The sequence below is a fragment of the Labrus mixtus genome, chromosome 11 (genome assembly GCF_963584025.1).
Source record: "Labrus mixtus chromosome 11, fLabMix1.1, whole genome shotgun sequence".
Classification (NCBI taxonomy): domain Eukaryota; kingdom Metazoa; phylum Chordata; class Actinopteri; order Labriformes; family Labridae; genus Labrus; species Labrus mixtus.
This window is the reverse complement of record NC_083622.1, coordinates 22,751,633-22,772,392: the sequence shown is the minus strand read 5'-3', so window position 1 is coordinate 22,772,392 and position 20,760 is coordinate 22,751,633. Positions and strand designations below refer to the sequence as shown.

Here is a 20,760-nt window from a genome sequence, read left to right as displayed (position 1 = left end):
GCAAGAGAGATTTAGATATTGACAAATCGGAGTTATTTCAATACTTGATGACCCTTTCTACTACAGTATATAAAAGTTTACATTGTTGGCTTTTGGTTGTCTTTTCATTTTTGGGGGAAATGTGTCCTAGGCTCCTAGCAACTTCAAGCTTTTTTTTACCTCACAGATTCACATCTCTATAACTGGTTCTCAACATTTTAAGGATCAAGCATGTCTTTTCCTGCATTCTGACCAGTTTTATAACACAAATAGCTGAAGTCCATAAGATGATGTTATGGTTAAAAAATTGAGACAGATTAAGGTAAAGGTTTAAAAATGATTTCTGAGTTTTTCTATTGGCGCAGAAAGAAAGACCTAAGAGCCACTTTAATGTAGCCTAAAGAATTTGCTGTTAAACCATTTTCTAAATCCTCTTTAGAGGATTCTTTACAATCTGGATCAGTAATATTGTCATCTGGCTTTGAAACATCTTTCCCACATCACATATTTCAGGATGTGTAGGTGTCAGCCTGAGCCTGGGGTGTTTCAGTGGGAATTTGACCTGAGTTTGACTCAACAAGTGAGCTGCAATTATCAGTATTTTTTATTTATTTATTTTAATTTCAGGTACCTACATGAGTTCAACATACCTCAGATAACATCTAACAGTTTAAGTATCAGGACCAAATGATCAATAAACTTAAATCAAATGTTATTACTCACTATATTTCTAACACCAAATGTTTTAAACTCTCAATACTGTCCATGCCATCAATGCTTGTTGCAATTCATTTAACTAGTATTTTGTCCTATTCTTTGATTTAATCATTATTTTCTATGTATCATAATCCTATTCATTTCAGTGTGGTATTAACCAAAATGTGCCAGTTGGCCCTAATCCCTTAAATGAATGATAAACTCAAAGTATAAAGGTTTTATTGTGTTTATACATTCTCTGGAGAGGGAGAAAGAGATTAAACACATGCACTATACTTATTTGACACTTTGCAATATTTGAAAACAATGACTCTCCAGCTTAACCTCAGTATTATAATGCTGTGCATACCATTCAGTGATTGACTGACTCAGTGCCACATTTTTATAAGTGAGGGGAAAAAAGTGACTTATGAGCATGTTGACACATGTTTGCAGCTGTTTCAACTCCGTTAGATGTCCCACGGAATTTTTTGAATCATTTTGTAATTCAAGTGATTGCGCAAATACAGATATTTTCATTACATGTTATACGTTTAAGAAGTTCAAATCATGTTAGTCATGAGCTCTAAAATAATGTTGTAAAATTGTTGATTGAAACTGAAAATTCAAAGGGTGTAATCAATTTGGGTCTACAAGAAAAAACAATCATTTTTTAAGCTTTAGTTATAGATAAGTTATAGATGGAGCTACACAGAGGTACAAAATGTTATTCCTGATTTATTTAGATTCATTTTAGACGTAAACGAGTCAGTCTTTTTCAGATAATATCCTAATATTAAACCATTATTTAAAAAGGTGGGTGATTTCATAGTTCATATCCCCCACAAAAAAGCACATTTTGAGGAATGTCAACAAATCATCACATTTTATGAAGGAAGATTTCTGTCTTCATAAAAAATTCATATGTGGTGCATTTCTCTCTTCTTTTAAAGGAGGACAGCCGGGCAGGCAATATCCAGAGAGACAGTAAAAGTTTGCAGTTGTGTAGTGTCCATTTTGGACACTTTGGGACAGCAGGACATTTGGATGATCTCTTAATACATTCCAGTGAATGAGAAGCTGCTTTCAAATCAGTTTCTTCTAAGAAACAAGAGAAAACCAGAAAGGTGGATTGTAGCAAAACTGCTTTTTTATCACCTTAATTTTTTGTTGTGTCAATTTCAACGTAACTCTGTGGTCTGACCTTTAATGGTAATTTTTTTAATACTCATAACTGACAAACCACCTAAAACTCCCACGCATACATGGTTCCCTAACAGTAGAGTATAAAATGAAGCTGATCACTCTGTCAAATCCTCTTCAACTGAAGCGACAATATGCACGCCATCAGTATGGTGAGTATCATTTGGGACATACCTGAGTTTAAAATCACAAGAAAATATCATCTGATGTAGAGGCAGACATTCTTTTAAGTAAATCTTATTTTAATTAAGTTATTAATTGACAGATTTTGTCAACTGTTGTTGTATATTTAATCATATTTTAATTATTTTGTATTAATTTGATTGAAAATCTTAAATTTTACGACTATAATTAGGGACTTGTTTCAGATGTTGCAAGATATTTTTGTCTTCCAAAAGATGCCAGCACTGTTGAGGTCAAATTTCAAAATATATAAACATGTTAAGTGAACCTTTTTAGAGTCACCATTGGCTGTTATCTATAATTAAGACGTGAAATATTGAAGTCTTGGGTGGACACTGAAGAGTCATTAAGGGAGAAACTTCAGGTCTAATACACTTCTTTCAATTTGTTGTGATGCTAGTTGGCTTATCCCTTTTTGATCTGGTTGTTGTACAGGTAGTAGTAAAAGCATGTGCTGCTGTCACAATCAGTTGTCTATCCAATAACATTTAGTAGAAGTAAAGATACACCAGACACATTTTGGTAACCTGTGGCCTCTTCACAGCTGATCTTACCGGTGCTGCTCCTCTTCTCTGCCGTGCCCCGCTCTGTCTCTGATCCCACCTATGAGCGCGTAGACCCACTGACAAGGGAAACCCTCCTATGCAACATGTGTCCGCCCGGCACGCACATGTCCGCGCACTGCAACGCCACCACGCAAACCGTGTGTAAACCGTGCAGGACAGAGCACTTCACTGAGATGTGGAACTACATGCCCAGGTGTTTGTACTGCAACACCTTCTGCCAAGACAACATGGAGGTGGAGAAGGAGTGCTCGGCGGTCAATGACCGGGTCTGCCGGTGCACAGAGGGCTACTACAAGAGGTATGACTTCTGTGTGAGACACGCAGAGTGTGGGCCAGGACACGGAGTTCACACCAAAGGTAGGTAATATTTGAATAATTAGGCCTACATGTTTTTTTCTTTAAGAATAATTTACTTTCAGTTTTATTGTAGTTACATTTGTTTAGTTCACATTTCTGCTGAGTGTCAAAAAAGGAATCAGTCAAGAAAACAAACGTTTTCTATGACTATATTGTTTCAAACCTGTGTAAAAAATATAGCCTACTTGATCTCTGTATATGTAATCATTTTCTTCAGGTACTATACACAAGAACACAATTTGTGAAAGATGTGCAGAGGGCACCTTCTCCAACTCATCCTCTGCGCTGGAGCCATGCGTAAATCACCAGACGTGTGCCAGCGGAGAGATAGTGTTAATGTCTGGAACGGTGCACCATGACACTGTGTGTGGCACCTGCAAGGATCTTGCGAGAGGAGGTTTGTACCTGCAGTTTAGGTTTCCTGTGTTTTTGCCTTACCCACAACCAAGTATTACAATTTAAAGATTGAATTTGAGAGTGATTAATTCCTTTTTGATTGTTTTTTTTTTTTTGGAACTCATGCATCACATCTTTTTTTCCCCAGATGAGACACTCAGGAACGTTTTCCTAGGCTTGCTAAAAGACATGCACAAGATGCCTGTGCCAAAAATTAGCGAACGTGTGTCAAGGTGAGGCCACACTCTGGGATTCACTCCCTCCGCTCTCTTTACCTGTGTAGGCTATTCTACATGTAGGCTAATAAAGAATCATTTCCCACAGGTACATTCATAGGTCAGCAGAGGAGAGGCGGCCCAGGCAGAGATGTCCTCTCATGCATCACATGAGAACGTGGCTGGAAGGGGCGACACAGGAGCAGCTGATACAGCTGAGAGAGATGCTGAAGGCTTTACAGCCCCACACCCTGTCCGAAAAACTGGAGGAAACACTGAATGAGCTAAAGCAGCAGAACTGTCATTTAACTTCCTGATGCTCTTCATAAGAATGACAGAATATTGGTATAAACAGAACAGATAGGCTACCTCTTTCTTTTATTCTCAGTTTGCCCGTCTAAAAACAAGTATTTTATGACATTTTTATAGTAATGGTTACTTAGACTATTAGAAGTGCATCAAAACATTGAAGCAAATACTGTGAAGTTGTGTATTGTGAAACTGAAACTTTTCTTGTCAAGCACAGCAACCAAATAAAGATGTTGCAAAAATGTTTGAATCTTCTGTTGTATTTAACATCTCAAGCAAGACACATTCTGAGGCAGCGTACAGCACACATGGTTAAAGAGCTGTGATTTACCCAAAATGCCCAAAAGGTGTCGCCCTCTAACCTTGTTCATGTAACTTGTGGACTAGCTGCCACACAAGACTCAATTAATTTGGGGCTCTTGTAACTTTACTCACAGTGCATAAGCTGCATATTGTAATTCGCTCAAATGAAGTGATTGACAGCATGCTGCGGAAACAGCCTTATTTGTATTTTTACATGGCAAAATAACCATATAATTTTGTGAAATAACATTAACATGTAAAAAAAACCCTTAAATTTCCAGATGCACATGACAGCATCAATGTTGGCATTTGCTGCTCTGGTCGCAAGCTAAGTGGTTTGGTAACTCCTTGTAGCTATGAATGTCGTGTTCAGCCCTTTACATGGGATTGCATGTCAACTCCTCAAAGACCGCTAGAGGTCACTGATTCCCCAATTTTGGGAGGCGCGAGGGCGGCTCACAGCTCATTAATATTTGGCTGAACACCACCGCCGACGCCCCCCTCGTGCCACGCCACACCGCCCCGGCATCGAATCGGCTCCCTGACTGTCGCATCACGGAGCGGGGAGGGGCTCCGGTGCTCTCTATTGGCTGCTACTGTATTACCGACGACAGCTTTACGGTATAGGGCAGCGGCCAGAGAGGATGCTACTGAGAATGATTGTGGTGAAGATGATTTTAAGGGGGCTCTAGCGGGTTCGTTTCCTATTTCTTCAGCTTACAACCTCTGAACGGCGCGTTGTTTGTACCAGACAACATATGCGCCCGGATGCGCCTGGACACATTGTCCGGAGAGGAGCATGTAACCGGGAGTCACGCACCGGCGGCGGCACCACCTGACTCTCCTTGTCTCCTCTTTATTTGAGGCTTCTGGATGTGTTGACTGAAACCCTGCTCCTGATGCGTATTGCCTATTTTTAATTCAGCAAAATGAGCGAAGAAATGTCAGAGGTTCCGAAAGAGCTGCTGGGTAAGAACAAACACGAATCGTTTGTAGCCATGTGTGCAGACAGGAACAATCACTGATACACACTTTAATACCTAAGTGACTGTGTGTGCAGCGTGCATGTGCTCCTCTGTGAGTTTGCTAGAATCCTTACTGAACTGATACCATCATATCTGACAGCCATATTAATGTAGCTGTGACACATATTAATCCAAGAGATACATAATTGATAGCATCCAGACCAGGGGAAGGTTTATTATTATTATGATTTTTTTTTCTTTTGCAATAATAAGTATCCCTTTCCAAATCATACTATAGCATTACCAAAACACATTTTCTAATGGTGGAACAGTCAAAAACAGAACAGATGTTACACAGTAGGCTACTGTCTTGTGTCCAGACATACAGTGTTTGAACTGCAGTAAAGCCTGAAGCTGTGTATGCATGAAGTATATACAATAATGTTGATGAAATAAATGTCTGTACTGTAAATGTAATGTAGACCTCAGCGATGAAAAGCTAAATAGTTCAAGGTGTGAGTGGCCATCCTGCCATCTATAGTTTACAGGAGCATTTCCGCCACAGGAACCTGTAAACCTCACTCTTTCTCTCTTTTTTTTTTGTTAGCAAATGTCTGCCCTTTTCCTTGTGGTATATTTGCCCTGGTTGTGGACATACACCTTAAAGTCCTGCACGCTGTTTGGCTCAAGCCCAGGGTTTCTTTGTTTGGCAAAGTAGCTCAGTTTTTGACATCTCAGTGCAATGTTGGATGAGCACAAGCTCGTGTAGACACACTCAAGCCTGCAATGTTCTTTTGGCTCAGTTTCTCCCTTTTTTTTTAAGAGAGACAAAGACAGCAGCAGAATGTAGACGAGGCTTAAAAGAAACTGCCAGGTCATGTAGTCACATGGTCTGGCATGCATTCATTCACTGAGTCATGGAATTTCTCAGCGAATCAGTCTCTTATTTATATCCATCAAAGTATCTGGTTTAGTTATTTATATCCATGTGCCCTCTCACAACAACACTAGTTTCTAATTTCAGTTTTATGTGGGTTTATTCCCCTAAATATTAAAGCACACATGGCACACTTCTTCAACCTTTTAGCCTACATTTTTTGTTTAAATGTTAAAATCTTCTCATTTAATTATCTGTGTTAGTTTAATATTCTGTTTATTTTATTTAAACACACTCTGGCATTGAGTTCACTGGGGCTCAAAATAACCTGCATGATCATTCCAATGATTTTTAGTTATATTGAGAAAAAAAACTCCAACATGTTGTTAAGCCTCTTTTTTTAGAATGAGAGTGACTCTCAAGATCTATCCCAGATTCTTTATGGTCCAACTTCCACTCAGGATTAGAGTCAGTGAATTCTCTTTCTTCATCCCTTTTCGTCAAGGAATTTCCTGAGTTGAGGCAGCTAATTTGCCCAACGCTGCACTGCACACTTTAACTTGAGGAATCCATCTGTCATGTGGATCATGTCTTGTGGTGTTGCCTGAACGAGCTCTGATAACCAGCCATTGTTTGAAACATTCACTTTTGATTCAGCATTATATAAGACCAGGTTGCTATCAGCACATACAAGAAGTTTCAGCAAGATGCCTCCGAATGAAATGATAAGCAAAAGATTAGAAGAGGATGAAAACAGTAGAATATTAGCATGTGTTCAAGTTCTTAATAGTTATTTTAGTTAAAAGTGTCCTTATACTTTCTTCAAGTAGAAGACAAAGGAGTTGAACACAAAAAAAAACATTTAAAACATTTTTAAATGATGTCTTCCATCATTTCTGGGAAACATTTTCCTGTTTGTGATAAGACCCAGAAGACTTGCCTATCAGAGTTCAACAGGCGCTTATAGCTGTATCTTTGAACAGTTATCGGTGTCATGCTGTGTAAAAAAAAAAACAGAAACAGGAAACAAGAGTTGCATACATATTTCTACAAAGATGTAAAATACTGCCTGTAAACACGTTTCTATTGTAAGAGAGTGATGCGCTGCAGCTAGAGACACCATTCAACAAGAGAGTTTCAGATTGAGTAGTTAGGTACTGATCTGAGTGAGAATGTGTGACTTCATCTCTGTGATCCTGTATTTGCTGTTAATCTTGATTAGAATTAGAGGCAGACACAAGTGTTTAACTTGTTTGATTTCTCTGAAAACAGAACTGTTGATTTCAGTTGAGTAAAGGGGTTTATTTTCACTTGTGGTTTTAATGAGTTTAACAAAACACAAATCTGGACTGGCTGAGGTTGCATTCATGGAAGAGTGGCTTTATAGGCTTGTGAATCATTTGTTTGAGCTTTATCAAAGGCCAAACTTCTCCCATTCGCCTACCTTTCACACAAGTCCCTGGTGTCATGTTTGTGCAACCTAATAGCTTTATTTGAGAAACAGGGCTGCTTTCTAGTAAAGTCCAACCCCTGTCAACATTTTTGAAGAATGAGAAGGAAAATTGAATTAGTAGAAAATGATATATGAGGGTGTGTTAAGAACTTTTTTCTGTCTGGGGCTAAAAACCGCTGAGGCTCATGAAAATGAATACTAGGTTTCATTTTATGTAAAATGCACATTAACAGCAGAGTTCATTTAGCAAATCTGGAAGAAGAAACACTTTGCACTTTCCATAATTATTTGTTTCACTTTGATTTGTTGATGGTTTAAGGATTCCTGTGGGTGAGAGCACATGCATGCAAGCCCAGATGTGAACACACAGAATCCCTCTCTGTCCCAGACACTTGTGCACAGGCTGTGTCAGCCGCTGTGTGGTGGTGAATGAGGAGCACGGAGAGGCTGTTGACCCACTTGTGGTCTATAAGCCAATTCCCTGGCAGGGGAGGCTGCTTCTCTGTGTGAACAATTGATCAGAACAGCAAAATGCACACAGCAGCATATTTACAAAAAGTCAAATGTATTCTTGTTTCATGCGTTGATTGATGTTAATCAGACGTCGGTGCACCCATTGCAATTTCTGTTGGCCGGTTTCAGATTTTTTTCATGGTCTGACGCATAGTCTGACGTGCCGATTTAAGATTTTTGCAGATTCCCTTTTTCTTTCTTTAAATCATTATTGATGAGAGCAAAGCAAACATTTTTTCTAACCTTTTAGGATTATTGGTGCTGAGAAGGTGGGGCGAGTAGTGTCAACAGTTTACCAAACTGTTCGCTACTTAATTCTCGACACTGAACAGTTAGTGAGTGAATGAAAATGTAACTTTGAGCTTGTCATGGATAGCATTGTTCTAATATCACTGCCATGATTGGTAATGCCTTACAGATCTGCGTGTATAGCAGTAGGCACCTTAGCTGAAGGGTAACAAGATTTCACTGAGCGAATGTTTCTGGCATTAGAGGACCCCAACTGGGGGGGCTCATGAAATAGTGGGGGTAAGGTTGAAAACAAACGGAAGATGTTAGCATGGCTGAAAGGCAAACAGCAGCAGTAAACAACATTACATTAGTTTAAAATACTGAATCTTTATAAATATTTACCTCTGGAACTAACCATTCAATAAAATGTGCTTTATTTCTACATTTTAATATTGAAACTTTTAATGGGGACCATGAGGAAAAGATGAAAACCCCAAATCTGACTATGAATATGAGAGGACAGATTATTCTACTCATGGTGTATATTACCTCCCCCCCCCCCCTTTATGAAATACTGACTCAATTCCAGCTTGTGATTCATGTTTGTGATTCATGTTTGGTCCTTTTTAAGACTTTGTATAAAATAGAAGATTTATCTTTTCTTGTGATATATTCAATTTGTCTTTTCGTTTATTTTCTCAATCAAACTAAAAATCTATTTCCATTCAATGTGCAGATGTTCTGGGTCTTACTCTCTCCTTATTTCATCTCCTGTCCTCCTTTTGTGCAGAGAGTGTGAGGGATGCGGTGGGGAGAAAGGTGAAGCTGTCGCTGAGGAAAAGAGTCAAACTGGAGATCAAAGGAGACAAGACGGAGAACAGAGTGTTGGTGAGTCGACTCTTGTTGCTTCCAAGCTTCTTGTTCATTAAGGGAAGTACAATCTGTCAGTCCTTTTGCCCCACATTTCTCTGCTCTTGAAAAACACAGTTTTCATTTAAGAACTTCAAAACCTTGGCGCTCTTCTCCCTCTTATCTTCAGCACTCATTATTTTAACCTTCACGCTGAATATTGCTTCACTGCATTATCACTGTGGCTTTCCAGTCTCGCTTTGATTTTCTGTAAATCGAAGAAAAACAGACTGTGAGAAATGGTGTCAGTATCACCCTGAGCATTTCTTGTCTCATTTAGTCTGAGGGCTGTTTGAATGGGCTCAGCTGATCGAGCTGTGGCATTGTAGAAAATGTCCTATTAGGAACATTTCAAAACTGTTTCCAAAAAGCATCATTATCTCTCAGTCCTGCTGGTCACTTTCAGTTTAAGTGGAACCAGCTTTAGGATCCTTAGAGCTCTCAGTCTTCATGAATTAGAAGGTTTTATAAAGCACTGCTGGTATGCTCCCAAGTATCACAGTTACGTGAGCATCTCTGTAAGGTTTACAGGTTGTGTCAAGACTCTTTGCAAATTTTAGGAGAAAGTGTTTCACAGGATGTGAATGATTTATCACAGTATGATGAATCAAACTTAAATGTGGAAATAAATGCCAAGGACGAGGACATACCTAGTTATGTATTTAAGCAATAAAAATCACAGAAAACATGTTAATCTCATGAAAGTTCTTGCCTGAAGAATATTAAGCGTCTTTCTAATTTTTTTTTTTTTTTTGTGTTTGTGTAAATGTTCACGTTTATGATGTTCAAAGGTATCTCATGTTAGCTACGAGCAGGTAATGTTGTATGTGCACCTGATAATAAAAAGACAGCAAATAACTGATAAATTCCATACTGAAAGGGACTTAAAAATGTGAAGATTAACGAGCAATTCTGGCATTTTCTGTGATTTCAAAGCAAATTCGTTGACTTTTCTTGATTTTCATGCCAAAGAAATCCAGTCACATCTTACTGTGTGTCTGTAGTCTAGGTGGAAATAGCAGCTCAGATCATTTACTGCCAGCCCCTGAGCAGTAAGTCCATTGGATGCTGAATAATTAATACCTGGTAGATCATTAAAAATGCATATTGGCTTTTCTGGGCCCTAAAACAGATCAGAAGAGGACAATAGTTAAGACAGTCTCGTTCTTTCATTAAATCCTTGTCGAGCAGGGTACACCAAGTTTGGTCGTTGAGTCAGAAGCGTTCAGTTGAATCTGTGCAATGTTTCATATGTGCGTCTGAGTGTGGAAATGGCAGGAGCCTTTTAGTTATACAACTCTCAGTGGAATGAGAAGCTTTTAGTTATTCAGGTCTGTGAGGAATAGAAAAAAGAAGTTTGAAAAGCTTTAAGAACAGGCCTGCAGAGTAAAAACAATTCTGCTTCGAGACATCCACAGAACTATCAGACTGGCCTGTGGGCGTTTTTAACGTTTATCTCCAGGCATTCGTAATCACTGTAGGAACTGAAATATTTCATCTAAGGACAAAAGGAGAGTAGAGGTGAGAGAACCCTCATCTCTTGTTCTCTAAATGATCTGGCAGCATGCGAAGGTGGGAGGAAGCAGGGGAGTGTTTTCTATGCAAGGAAATTGTTCTTGTCAGATTGTGAATGTAATAATTAACGGGAGACACATTAACACTTGTTGTTCTAGTTTAATCCAATTGAATGCAACAAAGCATTCATATTAACTTTAAGGACATTTTCAATATTTTCAGCCATTCTACCACAACTCTAAATAAACGTTTTACTTTTCATAAATCTCTCACAATCTTGTCTTTAAATCCATTCTATGAATAAAGTAGTCCACTGGATTAGCTACTCACTGAGTTGTTGTAACCGTGTCATGCAGGTGAAGTTACTTAGTTACAGTGTGATGGTTAACATAGATTACACATTAAAGTACCTTGGAAAGGACTGTGAAAGTCATTATTTCATTAGCTGCCCCACACTTTTCTGTGTTTAAAACTTAAAGAACTTAGCTTTGCGTTAGCTTGGCAGCACATGAGCTATTACCAATAATCAGCAGCGTATGTTAGCTAAGTTACATACCCCACAGAAGAAACCAACAGATAGCTAACCAGCAGTTGGTTCACTTTAGACATCATGTTTAAACTCAGCATTTCAAATCAAATGTAATTCTTTGTTTACGATTAGCCTTGAGTCTAAGAATGAGTCTTAGCCCCTGTGAGCTGATGAACCCAACATTAAACATTGTTAACTTGAAATGTATACATAAATCAACCATTGTGATTTATTTTGAATTGTTGTGAGTAAAGACAATAGTGTCCACAGTGGAAGGCTTCAGCCTTGTCCACTGTGTTTGGTGGCTCTCCCAGCACCGCTGATGTTATGTTTGAGGCTGCTGCTGTTAGCTGGAATAGCTAGAACTCCATGTTTCTCGTAAGTGATATGGTGATCTTGCTAGCATCCCAAAGATCCATGTCGTTCTGCATGATATGATTTTTTTTGTCCATACCTTCAATTTACCTGCAAAGTTTTTAAAAGATTTTGACTTTCCCAATGAGAAATTCTGTTTGAAGTTGTCTATCCTTGTCACCTAAAATTATTCACCACGTGATTTAGCCACACAAATAAAGGTCTGTTATATAATTTTTACATTATAATGTCAGTCAGTCAAAATAACTGGAGACAAGCCGATACTCATTAGCAGTGAAAGTTTAACTGTCAATCTTTTGGCCACTGTGACCAAACCAGACTAGAACCCGAACATCATTCATAAATCTCTGCTTAAACCAAGTCCAACCCATCGGGTTCTGATGGGCCCCTGGGTCGAGTATCCACTCGACCTCCATCTCTAACATGGATGTAGCTCTGGGAAACTTCCAAATACTGTAAATATCTTATATTTCACCCACATTGAGAATGGATACAATTATTAGAATAAATCATGACCCGACTTAATATCTACTAAAAATGGCCTCAAGGTACTTAAAGAAGAACCCGTAGAGATATCTTGCTGTTGATCTTTGATATGATTAAAGGTTGCACAGAAATTAGCATGCTTTTTCATTTCTTTGCTTCAATTGTTTTTCATCACCCACTGTAAAATTATACCAATTAAAATAGCATATTCAGATATCCATCTATATTGCTGATATCACAAAAAATGAATTGATGGTCCTCATATGATTAGCATTTTTGGTTGTAAATACAAAGTGCAGTAACTGTTTTGGCTTTGTAAACTCTGGAAAAAAAAAAAAAAAAAACAATATTTATTAATCTATTTAGTTCATTTACTCAGTTTGGGCCTAACTCTTTTCACATGCTTATGACAACAATTTTCCCTTGTAGGAGCTGAACACAGAGAACAGAGGCCAGTAGTGCACACATTCATATAAAACAATGCAAAGGAGTGGGAGTCAGTACTGGGAAGTGAGGAATTCCAGTGGAGTGGTTCTGGTATTCCAGACGCAGGGCATGAGAATGACTCGGTGAGTTTGTATCAACGCTCTGCTTGACCGCACTGAACAAATAAACCTCTGTTTGCTGTTCTGCACAGACACAAGGTTTGAGAAACGGATTATGGAGGAAATGGCTCTGAGTTAACACAAATGTGTCAAGGACTTTTAGCCTGCAAACATTGTAGTATCTCATGATGAGAGAATTACATTCAAAGAAGTTACAGGTTTATTTACCATCATTGTGAAGATTTAGATGTCGAGTTTAAAGTGCAATAGAGTCCTGAGGGAAGTACAATGATCACTCCTTTGATTTTACACATAAACCCTCACGTTTCTGAGAGTTGTTGAATATCTTTTGAAATGTAAAAATAACTAAGATGACATGCTCTGCTCGGGCTTGAGTACTCAAATATTTAAAAGAAAACAAGAGATACAAACTGTATGCTTGAGTTGGTTTTTCACTTTTCAAGAAGGGACTCCAGAAGATTTAGCTCTCGCGTGTTTACCCGTTCAGCGTTTTTGGGAAATAGAAGTCTGATGAAGTTTGAGACTTATTGTAAATCATGATGATTAAAGACAATCACCTTTAGCTTCAGTCTATAATAACTTTATGTATTTTAACACTGATCAGAAAGACGATAAAATGACTGAAGTAATAATAAAGCTGACTGCTTTTTAGAGTTTCTTTCTTCATGTACCTGCTCAATTGTTTTTCATTTAGCAGAGACATTGTTCTTTTCCCCTTTGTAACCTTGAAGTGACTTTGCTAATAATCCAAGCATGAAATGAGCTTTATAAGCAATAGTGCACATTCCTAGTTAATATGATAATTTGCTATATCATATTAAAAATACTTTGAATTACTATGATTATAGATAAAATATCTACATTATCTTCCTTTGTAACACATTCCAGATTTGATGTTATTAGTTGACTTTTATTGAACATCTCCTGTCAGCTCCCTGTAGCCACATTAAAGAGCATGTTTTACTGCAGACACTACAGTGACTCTATCTACATTGTAAACGACACATGTGATGAAGGGGAAAATATGGTGATTTCCTTATCACTTTGCTTGTCTGTCAAACACACAAAGCTTTCCCCCATTTTTTCCCCCCGCCAAGCTTCTCTCAGACTGGGAGTGGAGCTCCACAGTGCCTGAGGCGTCTCTTAAGCACACTAAAGCCTGATAGATACAGTCATCCACCTCCTTTGAAGACGGAGGGATAAAGGAGATAGAGACAATAACATCAGTCCATCAAACACACCCACAGGATTGGAGAGAGGGGAGAAGAGGGTGGATGGATGGATGGAAGAAAGAGTGAGAGGAAAAAGGGCAGTGACACGTACTGTACAGGACAGTGGGGATGAATGGAGGAAAAAAAAAAGATTGGTACAGAAAACCAGCTGGGCATTGTAAAACTCTTCCATTTTGAAGGTCAGATGTTACCAGTGAAATAATTCAAAGCTTAACAGACAATACAGGCAACTTTTTGAATTTGAAAATGTTTAATCAAAATGTAGTGTTATTTGAAAGTTTATACTGAGGTAAATTTATTGATAATGTTTCTAATCCAAATAAAGACCCTAAACTAATACAAGAATCAGTATTTAAACTCATCGAGGTACACGTATTATGGCAATGATGATCTCTTGGTCTGTTGGTCCAGAGCAAAATATCTCGACAACCATCAGATGGACTACCATACATTTCAAAGTAGACTATCATAGTCCAAAAAGTATGTACCATATTTACTTATAGATATGTATCAATAACTGTTGAATGAATTGCGTTGGAATTTGGCGCAGATGGTGGTGACCAAGTTGATGACCCAAAATTACAGCCATCAGCAACTAAGGCTCCCTTCTTCAGTGAATTAACTATTCAGCTAGTGGAGGGATATCAACAGAAAACATAAGAATGAATCATTTTTTGTCCAGATGATGAATCATAATGACATTGGTGATCCCTAACTTTTTTCTTGTCTAATAGCAGCTAAACATTTTCACCTTTCCATTGAAATATCTCTACATCCACCGGAGCAACTTGCACAATTTATTCAATAATATTTATGTTTTCCATGTAATGAATCCTTCTGATATTGGTCACCCCCATTTTGCTGAATGTGTTCACTTTTGCAGTAATGCATCTCCAAATCTTAAACAGTGATCAGCACAAATTTTGTACACAAACTCCCCAAAGGAGGATTTCGTCTGACTTTTTGTCACCACCTGAATTTTGAAATGCCTCGACGTTTGTTGAAATGTAAGATTGTAAGAAAAGCTGTTAGAGATAATCATGACAAAACATCATATTAGGGATTCCCTTGAGTTTTCATTTTACACATCCCGTCACAAGTTGTATTTCTTGAATGCCTTTGTTGACGAGAAACTACCTTAACTAATGACATTCCTAACAGCCCCATTTGTTTTTTTCTGTCTAGTTTTAATTAGTGTACTTTAAGCATGTATTCATTCATGTCAGACCATGAAGTATAACATGGGAAACCTTGTACCTGCTGAACAGAACAGCCTGACTCCTGTTATCTCCCTAAGGCATTATAGTGCTTTCTCTTGTCATGTATCAGTGTTACTCATTCATTTAAACTATAACACTAGAGGGTTGACATAGTGTTGAGTTTCATCTTGATCTCTTGGTGTGAATAAGGGAAAGTGTATGGGTGTGTGTGCTTGTCCTAGTCAGAGACTGTCACAGACAGTTCAGTGCTTTTTTGTCCCTCATTGTTTGCTTTGTATTTGGGAAAGGCAGTAGTACAGAACAGATGACACAGTGTGAAACAAATCTGCACATCAACACAAATACACCTAGTGTAGCACAGATTTATGCCTTATTTAAGAGTGCCACAACACCGTGTCTGTAGTATTGAATAAAGTGACACAAGACAATTCATCTTAAAATGAACTCAATGTTTAATAAGTCTAGAAGATCAGAACCAAGCCACAATAAACGCCAATTAATTCAAGACTAATGCATTTTTAACTAGACTTAATGCACTGTAATGTTTCCAGTGGTGGCAGGTGTTCAAGAACCCAGCACTAAATCTACACACAGAACAAAGAGTAGAACGTCAGATTCCTCTTTCTCGCCATCCTCCTCCCCTTTTCTTTAACCTGGAGGTCTGTCATTAGGGGCAGTTGGAAATTAGAAGTGACCCAGTTCTTTACTCCCTGATGATAACCTTTAATGTCCTCTCCTGGGAACCAGCAGGAGTATCTTTTTGTCTTTTATACTAAAAAGTTTTCCTTAAAGGCCACATAGAAAGTTTTGGTTAACTTGTAATTTCCTTGAAGACTATGTAATCATGTCTTTGCTGCAGACTGCTGACGTTTTTTAAAGTGTTGATGACTTTTTTCACTTTTTGATGCACAATTTGAACTATTTCTGGAAGACGTCCTCTTTTCAGTGTTCATCAGGTATACACTTTCAAAAGGTACTTTTTTTTGTTCTTGTTCAGAGGCTGTCATTTTTCTGACATTTTATTATGTTATTATTCATAGAGGGGTCGGGACAACGTTGATTGACAAACAGACAGTCACCATGGTTACTCACTCTCGACTGCCTGCTACATACTGAACGAGAATCGAGAAAGCTGCCATCTGACATTACTTCAAGTTGCATGCATGGAAATCAATGCATGGAAGGAAATTATTGTACTGTTTAAAATATATTTTTTTAACACCCAAGATCCTTGCTGATATTATCGCCTCCCTCCGTTTCATAATGTTGTTTCTTTCTAGATTCCGTTACCACAACAGGTGAACTTCGAGAGGCTTGTTAGTAAGAGAGAGCTGAAAAACACTGGCAGCAGAAGTTTCAACAACGGTGGGATTATATCTCCCATCGCTGACTGTTTGTCTGACCTCCGCTCTGTTTGACTCTAGGCAGACTTTTAGGATAACGTCTCATGGGCTTGTTAAAAGGATTTGTTGTGTTGCCATCCGAAGTGCAAACCTTAACTGTTTAAACTCTGCAAAGAAGCAGCCGTCAGTTTGTAAGACTGACTCTTAAGTTAAGTTTCTATTTCAGCCATGAGTCCCGCTCTGCTGCGAAGCAAAAGGGAAGGAGAAGCATCTGTTGAAGCATAGAACTGTAGCAACATTTGTTATGAATTGGCGCAATACAAATAAAGATTGATTGATATCAGATATAATGTACTTTGTAGCCCAATAGTGGGATCTCTCTGTGTTGTTTTGGCAGTTCTTCAGCGCATTCTAATCCTTCATGATCTAAGATAGTCTTACTGCTCACGTGGCTGACAGGGGGCGCAGGGTGGCTGTTTGTCATGAGGCTTAAGCCCCGCCTCTTTGCCTGATGTTGGGTTGAGATTGCCATTCAGGCTTCATTCATGTTAATTTACAGTCTATGGTGACATCATAGTATAATTGCTCTGTTGTTTTGAGTTCTACCAACAATAAAATGTACTGCATTTTCATGATTGTGGTGTGATATCTATGTTTGTTTAGGATTTAATTACGCCTACCTTTTTTTAGTGGTCATTCTTCATGGTGGTCATTTCATTTTTAGGTCGAGAACCTGAGTCGACATGAACATAGAAGTACTGTTCTTTGTCCTTTAACCAAAGTTCAAGCCAAGTTCAAACATATATGTTGTTGTCTGATATGATAATGATGCTTGGCACACAATCATTGTGTCTATTAAAGACTTAACCATGCTTCGAAGTCCTCTATTATCAACCATAATGCTGAGGTAATTAATAATATAATTGGGGTGACATTCAGAGCTAACCAGGCAGAACAACTGTGCCAAACAGGTCACAGTTTTCCTGCTGAGTATAACCCAAAGAGCTGTCTTTAATGATCTGTGTTTTGTCAACTGAACCAGATAAGGCATTTGTTATGGCGTAGAATTTTAAAAGTGAATTATTACTTATCAGTGCATGAATTTTTACTTTAAAGAAGCAATTTGTAAGATTTCTACTAAGTCAAATCATAAAATACCTAACTGAATAATCGAACAGTAAGGACACATGCTATGTTGTAAAGTGCTGGCTTCTTTGACAAGAATGCAACAGCCAGTATGTCCTCCTTCAATTCAAATCTTTCTAAGTTTCGATTTTGGTCCGGAATGTCTGTATTTGTTTTGACCAGGGAAGTAGGCGTTTCTTAAGGCACCCCCACACTGCTGTTTTATACGCCCCTCAGTTAACCTGGCAAAAAGCAAACCAACAGATGTTGCAGCGATGGAAGCGGTCAAGAGAACTGGTTCAGATATATCTGATTCTACCCGACCTAAAAAGCCTCTGCATTTTTTTTTAAAATAAGCTCCACGATCAGACACGTGGTAAAACTAGGATAAATATTGGAGATACTTTTTAAAAATGGAGAGAGATTAGGACGCAGAAAAGGTTTCAAGAATGATGCAGAGCTGGTTAAATACTAAAGCTTCAGTGTCTGCGTCATGGCAACCCGCATGCGTATCGACTCTAGGGAGGAGGGAGGAGGGAGGCGGGGGAGAAAACGCTCTCCACTGTTTTGAATTTGCACTGCAGTATCAATTTTAAATGTTTCATAGTTAAATATTTCTCCTTTGAGTTCAATGTCAGGTATGCTCTAAACCATGATTTTAATAGAAATAAATAAATAAAACGAGACCTTAAAACTAGTTTACAAATTCTAGGAGAATATTGTTGAAGTGTTTTTTTGGATCTCTCAAACCCTACTTATTGGCAGCATGTGTAGGAAAACAACTGAGCAATTCAGAAAGGTCCCAGCTGTCTGCGGTGAGCATTTAATTCACCTTCTTGCTTGGAGCCGACAGTGTCAAATATAGTTCAGTCCAGCTGTGGAACATCAGCGGTGACTGGGTTCCTCCCTCATACAGATCTAAATATGGATATATTTAAATATTTAGTGTTTTTTGGCTAAAATAATCTCATTTGTTACACTTCTCTGCTTTCAGATCAAACCGAGCCGAATGTTATCTCCTCATGCATTTAAATAAGATGAAAGAACCTGAAATACACTCCACAGTGATTCCTCTCAATGTGAGGCTGATTCACTGTGTCATACTGTGACCAACTCCACCACAGCTGTGTTTCAGAGTGAAGAAGCCGGTTAAGGTTAGTCAGGGAGTCTAATTTAGCACGCTGTGAATCCACACTCTGCTATCAGACAGTGTTTTGTTTGTTTTTCTCTCTTTTTATGAGTGGTTTAAAGTCTCTAAAGTGCTGAACTGACTCAGCTGAACGAGCAGGTTAATTGGCAGGAATTTACTGTTGTGTCTGTGTGTCTGTTTCTCTCTGCGCTGTGCACTGGGCAAGCAGCACATTTCCCTTAACTGTCTGTCAGCACTTTATTGCATCGCACCAGACACAGCAACTGCACAAACTGACTGAAATTGGTGACAAAAAAAGGCATTCGCAGGTTTACTTTTTGCATTAACCCTCTGTCTGCCTTCCTGTGGACTGTCAAGAATTGCATAACGCTCATTAAATAAGATCACAAAATATGTAAATGAAATGCAAATGAATATTTCAACATGTATATATAGTTGACATCAGCTGACATGGTCTCAACAGAGCTCAGCTAGCTACATGGCCTACAAAGCCATCATTAGTATGTGAAAGTGATTACACTAGCTGTGTGGGCCGTTCTCAGAATGATGTTGAACATGCACATTATGTCCTTTTATCGTTTACCTGTCGACCGCTGAGTATCATTTGGTCTCACGCTGTTTTGTAACACTCTCCATTGGTGAATGGGGGTCTTCTTTTAATAACGAGGCTTAGCTTGTTTCCAGGCTGCAACGTGTGACAAAAGCCTCCCTGGAGAGATATTTAAAAGTCGCTTAGCTTAGCTTCATGCAAGCTCCGCCCACAGTCATTCATCTTCATTATGTCATAGGTCAGGGTCATTGTCACTCAGGCAGTCTCAGTAATATAATTGACCCTGCCTGAGGTCGCTTGATAGGATTGTTTTTTATAATCTGGTAGTGTTTTCTCTTAACATGTCTGGTATCACATTTGGAAAAGGTCTTAAGCTGTATTCTAATACAGTTAATGACTTTGTTGTAGTTTTCTTCTAAATCTTCATTTTTTTTTCAGCAAATATATACTGAACTGGTTCCATAGTCTTATTTGGTGTGAGGTTAGGTGTTACAGTGCTGAGGCCTGGTTTGTAAAGTGTTACTCTGCTCTCATTGGATGTATTTAATGGGGTTTATAGGTCACAGCAGCAGTCAACATTGATTGGAAGGTAATGACATCTGTGTGCACCATGTCATAGTAAACAGGCTAGAAAAACAATCAGGTCTAATCAATAGTCATGTTTCCTGTCAAAACATTAAAGTGTTAAAAATGATAACCTGCGTAGAGCTCTTCTTTTATGCTGACATTCTCATGGCCTGTATGTTGAGAATATTCTAATCTTGAGGATTATTCACATTGTGAGTTTGAACCCAGATCGATACAGATCAGCTTGTGTATGTTATCAGCCAGTGTGTCTCCGCCTTCAACGACTCGGTCACAGCAGAATAACTGTTCTGACTCCTCTGGTAGTGCTGTCATATGCTTTTGTCACATGGTTGCTTTTTATGGTGTCTTTGCAGTTGATGTAGCTTCACAGTTTGATATCTGCGTCCTGGAAACTGCTAACCTGACACCTTCTTTCTCCATTGTTCTTTTTTAATTTATGTCATTATATTGTTTATATATAGTAGCCTATGTCCAGTCTTACATTTATTATTTTTTAAAAACATTTCACAGAGCTGAGAGTGGATTCAAACCCCATTTAAAAAAAAATAAATAATAATAATAATAATAATTTTGTAACAGAATCACCCACCCACCATTTCACCCGCCTTGTTACTGTGTTCTGGCTCTGTGTGTGCCGTCATGTGTGTCCATGTTTCTATGTGTGGCTGTTCTCATCATGAGAGTAGATTTTGACAGATCAGCAATTTAATTTTTAATAAACCCTGAGTCTGTGAAATAAAACATTTTTTAAATGATGATTAGTGATTATGCCTGCTTACAGTAGCTGCATTCATGAGAAAATATTTTTTCTTTCAAGCATGATCCACCGAATATGTATTTTATATATATATATATATATATATATATATATATAAATGTATTTCACCATTCTTATTTTCCTGTTTCCTGATTCCTCTCCCTATTCC

General features: G+C 38.3%; 2 protein-coding genes across 4 annotated transcripts in view; both read left to right on the top strand.

Moving 5' to 3' along the window:
* The first annotated feature begins 1,791 nt into the window (after positions 1 to 1,791).
* Positions 1,792 to 4,144, top strand: LOC132984231 (tumor necrosis factor receptor superfamily member 6B-like). 2 transcript variants are annotated; one of them, XM_061050969.1, is made up of 5 exons: positions 1,792 to 2,030; positions 2,606 to 2,984; positions 3,202 to 3,381; positions 3,529 to 3,613; positions 3,705 to 4,144. In XM_061050969.1, exons 1-5 carry the CDS (start codon positions 2,013 to 2,015, stop codon positions 3,910 to 3,912), a joined length of 870 nt encoding a protein of 289 aa, XP_060906952.1. In that variant the 5' UTR covers positions 1,792 to 2,012; the 3' UTR covers positions 3,913 to 4,144. The 2 variants fall into 2 exon arrangements, with proteins under 2 accessions (XP_060906952.1, XP_060906953.1); XM_061050970.1 differs by having other exon boundaries at positions 1,798 to 2,030; positions 3,717 to 4,144.
* A 660-nt stretch (positions 4,145 to 4,804) lies between these two features.
* LOC132984233 (F-actin-uncapping protein LRRC16A-like) overlaps positions 4,805 to 20,760 on the top strand; it is a 66,297-nt gene continuing 50,341 nt past the window's right edge. For both annotated transcript variants that reach the window (XM_061050977.1, XM_061050976.1), the window contains exons 1-2: positions 4,805 to 5,176; positions 9,037 to 9,134. In XM_061050977.1, the coding sequence (XP_060906960.1) occupies positions 5,137 to 5,176; positions 9,037 to 9,134 (138 nt within the window). In that variant the 5' untranslated portion in view covers positions 4,805 to 5,136. The remainder of the gene's footprint in view (positions 5,177 to 9,036; positions 9,135 to 20,760) is intronic.

Excerpts from the sequence above, each read along its gene's own strand:
- LOC132984231 (XM_061050969.1), top strand. Across the intron at positions 2,985-3,201 it reads ACACGGAGTTCACACCAAAG|GTACTATACACAAGAACACA; the intron begins GTAGGTAATATT and ends CATTTTCTTCAG. Across the intron at positions 3,614-3,704 it reads ATTAGCGAACGTGTGTCAAG|GTACATTCATAGGTCAGCAG; the intron begins GTGAGGCCACAC and ends CATTTCCCACAG.